The sequence below is a fragment of the Euprymna scolopes genome, chromosome 42 (genome assembly GCF_053919585.1).
Source record: "Euprymna scolopes isolate OS-2025 chromosome 42, ASM5391958v1, whole genome shotgun sequence".
Classification (NCBI taxonomy): domain Eukaryota; kingdom Metazoa; phylum Mollusca; class Cephalopoda; order Sepiida; family Sepiolidae; genus Euprymna; species Euprymna scolopes.
Window position 1 is genome coordinate 42,746,183 of NC_136523.1, and position 8,897 is coordinate 42,755,079.

General features: G+C 34.6%; 1 protein-coding gene across 1 annotated transcript in view; it reads left to right on the plus strand.

Annotated features, from left to right (window-relative positions):
- The window catches only part of LOC145267047 (uncharacterized), a 36,909-nt gene extending 32,464 nt beyond the window's left edge, over nucleotides 1-4,445 (plus strand). Inside the window, exon 3 of the mRNA XM_080122989.1 lies at nucleotides 1-4,445. This exon is cut by the window's left edge and continues 24 nt beyond it. Within this exon, the coding sequence (XP_079979115.1) occupies nucleotides 1-1,016 (1,016 nt within the window). The 3' untranslated portion in view covers nucleotides 1,017-4,445.
- The last annotated feature ends 4,452 nt before the right edge of the window (nucleotides 4,446-8,897 follow it).

The following is an 8,897-nucleotide window of genomic DNA, read 5'->3' on the forward strand; positions in this document are numbered from 1 at the left end:
CTGACCACCGTGCAAAGAAAGTCTCGTTCGTCATGGAACCGATCATTGTTGAAAACAAAAGTCACAAAACAGTTAAGGACAAAAAGAATCCTGTCATGTCAATGATGGAAGTCTACGACAACTCCCTTTTTCAGAACGACGATGACCACTCCATACTCAAAAACGCAGTCTACCTTTCCAGGTTTGGCAAAAAAGGACGCGACATCGGTTACCTCGGAGATGCTTCAGACATAAAATATGTCGGCAATGACGTCTTATTGGTAACAGATATGTCCAACAACCGACTTCAAACATTTGACATTGACGGAAAAGTGCTCAATGTTTGCGATATTGGAAAGGACACATACCCAACCTGCGCAATTATGACCTTGGATAACCAAGTTGCTGTCACGAGTCGATTGCAGAAGTGCGTCTTGGTGGTTTCTCGAGAGGGCGAAGTGATAAAGAAAGTCGGAGAAGCAAGTTACAACTGGCCATTTGGAATCGCGCAAGATTCTCAAAGCGGTCGGCTTGTCGTCACTGACCAGGCGAATCACTCGGTGACTCTGCTGGACGAAAACTTTAACACAATCCTACAGATCAACAATGAAAACAACTCTAACCAGACGCTTCTAAAACCGCGACATGTGACATTTTCTGATAAAGGCCTCATTGTCGTGTCGGATTCCGGTAATCATTCGGTCAAACTGTTTGATCACAACGGCACGACGGTGACGAGTTTTGGGAAATTTGGACGAGGAATTGGTGACCTGCGGGCACCGTACGGTGTCTGCGTTGACCAGTTTGGGGATATTCTTGTTGCTGACCATTACAATGACCGTATCTCTTGTTTTGATATACGCGGACACTGGCAAAACGATTTAATTTGCTATTATCACGGACTCCGGCACCCACAGGGTATCACGTTGACGCCAAAAAATAAACTGTGTGCCTCCCACGGAGGTTTAAAAGCAACGGAAATAGCCGTCTATGATCTTTTAAGCCTTCAGAATAAAAATCAAGAAATTAGACTGTGAAGTCTACACAGAACAACTTGAGAAATGCTTCCAGATTGAGACAATTTTTACTTTTGCGCCAATACAAAATACCCCTTTTTGAGGATACTGATTTTTTCCCCAGATGAAATTTGACCTTGAATTATTTGAATTCTTCAGATTTCATGCCATTTGTATAACGTTTCAGCCGATGTAACCTCCAACCTTTTTCAGGTGTGTTTTTTGTCAACCTCGGAGATCTTTGTCACATTCAGAAATCTGATGGAATTTCAAACAGAACCCTTTATTTTATCTACGAAAGTAATACACTCTTGTTCCATCAGTGGACTTATGGCATAGTGGTAAAATTTAGTTTTCAAGTTACACTCTTCTGGAGGTTGAAGGTTCAATCCTTAGTGTGGCTGACAATCAAAAGTTTAATTACGAATTACATAGGACTGATGGCGCAAGAGCATGTTGGATTAAACAAATGGTTCCAGTTGAAATTCCGTCCAAATTCCTGAGTGTGTCAGGAAGATTTCCAAGTTCGACAAGATGCACCTGAAGAAGGTCGGAGGTTACATCGACCGAAATGTTGTGAAAATCACACTCAAGATGAGAATCCAAATAATACGAATCATCAATAACCGTGGCCGGAAACTTTGTTTTCATCACCCTGTTATCCGGATTTGCATTTTGTTGTCATAACTTGGATCGGTATAGAGCATGAGTTGTACAGTGGCGCATCTCCGATCTTGCTCGTTGAACATTGTGACACTTTCAGACATGATAGAAGGCTCCTATTGCTCTTGGGATTTGTACACAACTGGCCAACTAGTAGATGGTCTGCAAAAAAAAAAAAAAAAAATCGGTTTTCAACAAACGGAAATAGAATCATGTTGTCTGTTCTAGAGCGACAATTATATAATTCCACATTATATATATATATATATATATATATATATATATATATATATATATATATAAATACACTATATATATATATAAATATATATATAGTGTATTTTTACCCAGCATGTTTTCATTTAGACTGACATTGTTTAACAGCACAGTGTTTTTGCTTAATCGTCTTTTTTTTTCTTTTTTGTAATTTCTCCATTTTTCGTATGGTCGTTCTAATATCTCGATTGTGTAAGAAAGTTCCATAGTCGTTTTCATCCATCTGTTTTTTTTTTTTTTGGTTTGAAGACTAAAAAATAAAAAAAATAAAAAACTTTATAGAATCTATTAATACTCAAGATAAATAACTCTACTTAACTCCGACATTTGTCAGACGGAGTTACTTCCCTTAGATCTTAATTACAAAAATAAACCAAACGATGAAAATGTGCGTACGTATTTGTGTATAATAAATAATTAAATATTATAATTACACATTATTTGGATTTATCGGACTACTGTTCTCATCTTGAGTGTGATTTTCACAACGTCTCGGTCGATGTAATCTCCAACCTTCTTCAGGTGTATCTTGTCGAATTTAGGAATTTGGATCATAAATATTGTATATAGTGTGGGTGTGGGTGACTCGACTCACTCACTGGGTGTGACCGAAAAAATACAATTGTGAATTACTTAGGACCACTATCCAGTCATGGCTGACAGAACAAGGTGTATCGGAATTTTTGTATGAATTTTTGACACCCTTAACACGAAACTGCGAATAAAATATAAAAAACTCGTAATTTCTCTTTTAAAAGTGGGTTGCTTATTTTCTTTATGGATTATACTTCCAAAATAAACTATTAAAGTTGTATAAAGAGTAATAGAAATATTAGTTTTTATTTTTTTAAAAAACAGTAATGAAATTAATTGAATTAAGTTCCGTATTTTTCAATTTTTAAACTTTAAAAATCTATCAAAATTTTTATATTTTTACGATATTTTCAGGGTCAATGTGAAATTTTATGCTCTTTCCAATAAACCGAATATAATATTTTAGACAAACGTTTTTTTTTTTAATTCACGCCCCCACCCCTATTTTGAAATGTCTATTAAAAGTAAATAATTAATTCATGTACCAAAGTTTTATACATCACAAACTGAAGATAAAAGATCAAGGAATAATATATTCTAATTTAAAACAAACAAACAAACAAAATAGTTTTTGGAGGGGAAATTTACCTGTAAAGTTCGAAGTTTAAAACCTTTTTTTTTTTTAAACCACGTTGTTTGTATTTTTTTAAAATGAAACCTTAGTCCTTGCTCCTTTAATTGATAAAAAATTAAGGTTTGAATTACATTTTTCGAGTAGTTATAAACTTGGAAAGACAGGGGGTCGAATTAATTCACGCCCCCCCCCCACCATTTTGAAATGTCTATTAAAAAGTAAATAATTAATTTACTCACCAAAGTTTTATATATCACAAATTAAACATAAAAGATTGATAAATAATATATTCAAATTTAAAACAAAAAAAGAATAGTTTTTTTAAAAAGTTTACCTGTAAAGTCCGAAGTTTAAAACATTTTTTTTTTAAATAACGTTTCTTTTTTGTTTTTTTGTTTTTTAAACAAAACCTTGGTCCTTGCTCATTTAATTGAAAAAAAAAAAATTAGGGTTTGAATTACATTTTTCGAGTGGTTATAAGCTTGGAAAGACAGGGGGTCGAATTATTCAATATTTTTTCACAAAGTTTCTGACACACCTACAAGAGCACGCTACCCCTGTGAAGTAAATAAAGGGTTCCGCTCGAAATTCCGTCTAAATTCCAGAGTTTGACAGAAACATTCCCGAGTTCGACAAGATAAAAGGTTGGAGGTTACATCGAAACGTTGTGAAAATCACACTCAAAATGAGAACAGTAGTTTGACGAATCCAAATAATACGAATAACCAATCTTCATCTAAAGAATTCAGAAATTTAATATAATTAATCAATAATAATTTAATATAATTAATTAATAATAATTTAATATAATTAATCAATAATAATTTAATATAAATAATCAATAATAATAAGCTAGCAGGACCCGTGGAAATTCCACGGTAGTTGAAAATTTTTAAAAGACATTCAAATAAAATAGCCAATTTGAAACCGTAAACAAACAGTCATATTTTTTTTTTTTTTTTAATTTTTTGGAACTGATTAAGAGCGACTATAAAGGGAGGTAATTCGTTTCTCATTAATTAATGTTTGCGATGATGATGTATTTTTTTATGACACTGGAGATACAGACGGGTAAATTAATATTATAAGAATTATTTAACAACAATAAAAAATGCTGACCCGCATTTCAAAACTAATTCAAGAACCCTGCGATCCTACTATTTCCGACTTCCAGCATAAACACGCAGTGATTGTATATATATATATATATATTATTTTTATTTTATTTTATTTTAATTTTTTCTAAATATGAGGTATACTTTGAAAAGTTAGAGAACTTAATACCACGGCACCATCCTGGTTCGACATGTTACGTTGGTAAATAAATATTTTATAATTGAAAATTGTTGAAATCTTTCAATATTCTCATTTATTCTTTTTTTCTTGTATGCAACAGTGTTTTTCTGCAACACTGCATTGCCAGAGCCTCCAAACTAGTATTGGGACGATTCCTAAATTTTTTTCCGATTCCAGGAAAATGATTAACGATTTTGATACCAAGTACGATTCCAATTCCTGTGGAATTGTTGTTTTATAATATACCATTATATAATCAAAAGTTTTTGTGTAGTGGAAAAATTTGGTACAGCGAAAAAGTGGAAATACAATTAAGGGAATTTCGAAAACGATTTGATATTTTTCGTAAAATTTCTTTCATTGAAGATAAAAGTCAAAACAAATATTTTAACCATGAATTAAACATGCACCATGAAATTAATAACAATAAATTTCAGGAGTTATTTCATATATTAAAAAATATAAAGAAAAAGGGCGGACGTATACGAATGCTACCCCTGTAGCAAAATACGCATCGGCTCCGATATTGTACGTTGTTCGACTAAGAGAGAAGTTATTTTTACAAGGAAAGAATTTTTGCATGTGTGACCTAGTTTTTCAATTTTTAATTTTGGCTTTAAATTTGCGCATAATTTTTGTTATTATGATTTTATCTGTTTTTTTTTTGTTTTTTTTATGGATATTTTTCTTTTTTGCCGGTGTTTATATAATTATTAACAGGAAAATTGGTGAAAGTCAAAATGGGATCCACGCTATTTTTAAATATTTCAGTTTTCGTACCCCAATCTATGACTGAACCCAAGTCAACTTCTACACCAGCTGCATATTTCAACTGATCTGAGGGAGATGGATGAGAAGCAATACCAGCATAAACTAATCAAACGAGCCGGACGAAAAGAAGCAGGAAATAGATTGGACATAATAATATTATTAGAAAAGACTGAGACTAGCAACATCACATCAATGAGAGAGAGAGAGAGGTTGCGGTGAAGAAGAAAGGGTGGGGCTAATGAAATTGCAGACACGTTTCTGCATCTTGTCAAGAACTCTCATATGGGACAGAGATTCACCAGTCCAAACACGACAACAATACTTTATACGTTGTCTGATAGTAGATTTGTAGAGATAGAGATTAGCATCAGGTGTGATAAAGTTTTTAGAACGACGGAGCCTACTTTACGAGAAGCAGAAGGAGCAATGGATCTAGTATATGAAGTCTAAAAAAAGAATTGATAAGAAAGGCCAAGAAATTTCAGAGTCGATTTTTCCTCAAGATCAAAGCCATGCGTGCGAATCTCAGAAGGAAAAAGGGACACACCTACGATTGAAAGACAACAGCTGATTCTTAACAGGATTAGTAAGATCTGTAGTAAACGAAAATTGCAACAAATAGAAGCAGGCTGGAGACTTTGAAATACACTTCCTTCTTGGCTTGTGCAATCAGAAGCCACCTTTTAATCATGTGACCAAGTATATAAAACGTTTAACCGGCAACAGATTCTCTCTTTCTTCCCACATATTAGACAGACAACAACTCCATGTTCTCAACGTACCTGAAAATTTATAAAAGTCGACAAATTAAAGGTGAATGCAGAGGGGTTGGTAAACTAAGAAAATACTGAAAAAATATATTAACAGAATAACCTGTTGCCCCTGACTTGTCTTTTGGAATTCAACCGAACTCACCCAGCCATTGAGCCTGGTATTCAACTATGACAAACAAGCCAATATGGCTATCCCAACATGCAGACTTACATACTCTCTTTTTACTACAAGATTCTTTAATCTTTTGCCTCGTCCATACATGGACGCATGCTACGACTACCAACTTCAACATGTTTTCCACTAAACTCGTCTCTCTTTCATCAGCCATGTCTAATTTTTAATCTACGTTACTACACATAATCTCTTTCCACATTTTTACTAACGAAGACAACAAATAGTTTCTTCCAAATGTTAGAATGAGGTTTCTTTAATCTTCATTTCATAACTAAAATGGTGATCCTGCAAACGCCTTTGTTTGGTTATCTTTGTTTTGTTTTTTTTGTCAGCCGCTAACACTTCATGTTGCCGCAGGATTTTTTTCTTTCAAAAATTCAGTTTAACCGCATGCTCATCACACTTTTCACATTTAATCAACATCCCTGATGAACCGCCCCCCCCCTAAGTAATGACACCTTTCCAATTCTCCAATAATATTGCTACACTATCCCTTTGATTACTGTACACACAATAACCCTTATCCCCGAGTGGCCATTGGGCCTTGATAAGTGATGAACTCCATGTAAAAAAAAAAAAATCCCTACATATAACCTCTTTTCACGACTAACCCTTTTCTTTGCTATATTCTTGCTGACAAAGATAACGAATAAAGTTGCTTTAAAATGGTAGAATGAGACTTTCTTTTCTTTCATTTCAGAGAAAAATTCGATAAATTTGAGTCTGAGCTGTAGAACCTGACTCAACTGCAGGATTACTGGCCAACAAGAAATAAATATACATGAAATAATTTTAAGATCGTAAACTGTTTCAGCCATTTCCGGAACTGACTTAATATATTTCTACACTTCTTATTCAATCCTGAGCGACGCTGGATTTCTGCTAGTATTTATTTCCATACATCTCATTAAATCCCTGGTAACACCGGGCCTTCCGGTAGTACAAATTACCACATATCTTACTCAATCCACACATCTCATTCAATCTCTGGGGACGCCAGGATCTGCTAGTATATATTTCCACACATCTTATTAAGTCCCGAGCGACGATGAGTCTTCCACTAGTATATAATACCACACATTTTATTAAATCCCTGGCGCTGCCAGATCTTCCGCTAGTATATATTACCACACATCTTATTCAATCCCGAGCGATACTGGGTCTTCTACAAGTATATATCTCTAAACATCTAAATCAATTGTGGGCAATGCCTGACCTCCATAAACACCATTTAATCCCTGGCAATGCCGGGTCTTCTGTTAATGTATATTTCCAAATGTCTAATCAATACCGTTCGATGCTGGGTCCTCTGCTAGTATACATTTCCACATGCTGCATTCAATCTAGGGTCATAATATTTGGATATGTCACTAATTCCGACATTCATTTTTCATACTTTTAACCCATATTATCCCTCTTACTCAAATAATAACTTTGATATATTGTCTGAGAGAATTATGTCATTACAAACACACCAATCCATTAACTCACATTTCATCATTTTTCATAATTCTTGGATATGTTATTAAGTTCAATAATCATTTTTTATAATATTTACCCACATTATCGCCCACTTCCTTACTCAAATAATAACTTTGATATATTGTCTGGGTAAATTATGTCATTAAAAACACGCCAATCCATTAACTCACATTTCATGTTTTTTCATAATTTTATATGTTACTAATTTTAATAATAATTTTTCATAATTTTCACCAACATTATCGCCTCCTCCCTTACGCTAACAATAACTTATATTTACACCGTCTATTCAATCCCCTGTGATGCCGGGTATTCTGGTATTATATACTTCTCCCCATCTTATTCAATCCCGGGCGACGCCGGGTATTGTGTTAGTATATTATTTCACCTATTTCATTCAGTCACGGGCGACGGCAGGTATTCTGCTAGTATATATTTCCAGCAATCTCATCGAATACCGGGTGACGCCAGTTATTCTGATAGTATATATTTCCATCAATCTCATTTAATCCCGGGGCGACGCCAGGTATTCTGCTAGTATATATTTCTACCTTTTTTATTGAATCACAGGCGACGCCGGGTATTCTGCTAGTATATTTTCACATCTCTTGTCTAATCCCAGGTGATGCTGGATAATCTGCTAGTATATATTTCCAGCAATGTCATTCAATCCTGGGCGACGCCGAATATTTTGTTAGTATGTATTTCCAGCAACGTCATTCAATACCGGACACTGGGTACTATGCTAGTATATATTTCCAGCAAGGTTATTCAATCCCGGGCCATGCCGGGCATTCTTCCAGTATATATTTCCACCTATTTAATCCAATCTGGGGCGACGCCGTGTATTTTGTTAGTATATATTTCCACCTATTTAATCCAATCCTGGGCGATGCCGTGTAATTCTACTATCATATATTTCCACCTACCTCATTAAATCCTGAGTAGCGCCAGGTATTCTGTTAATATATTTTTTTGGTATTTTTTTTTAGTTTACCGACCCCTCTGCATTCACTTTTTATTTGTCGACTTTTATAAATTTTCGGGTACGTTGAGAACGAATATTGTTTTTACTGGCGGCCATCTTGTTTCCCATTTAGGAAAAAAACGCCAAAAAGAGTCAAAACGTTGCCCAAAAAACATGCCCCCCCTCCCCCACTCACCCTTCAGGATATTTTTCCGCTTCCCGATATCGAAACGGATAATCCTTTTTTCACTTTCTTACTAAACTGTGCGCACGCGCGTAGTCACTTGATGCTTCACAAGGTGTATGAATACATGGCGGACATTTTAAATAA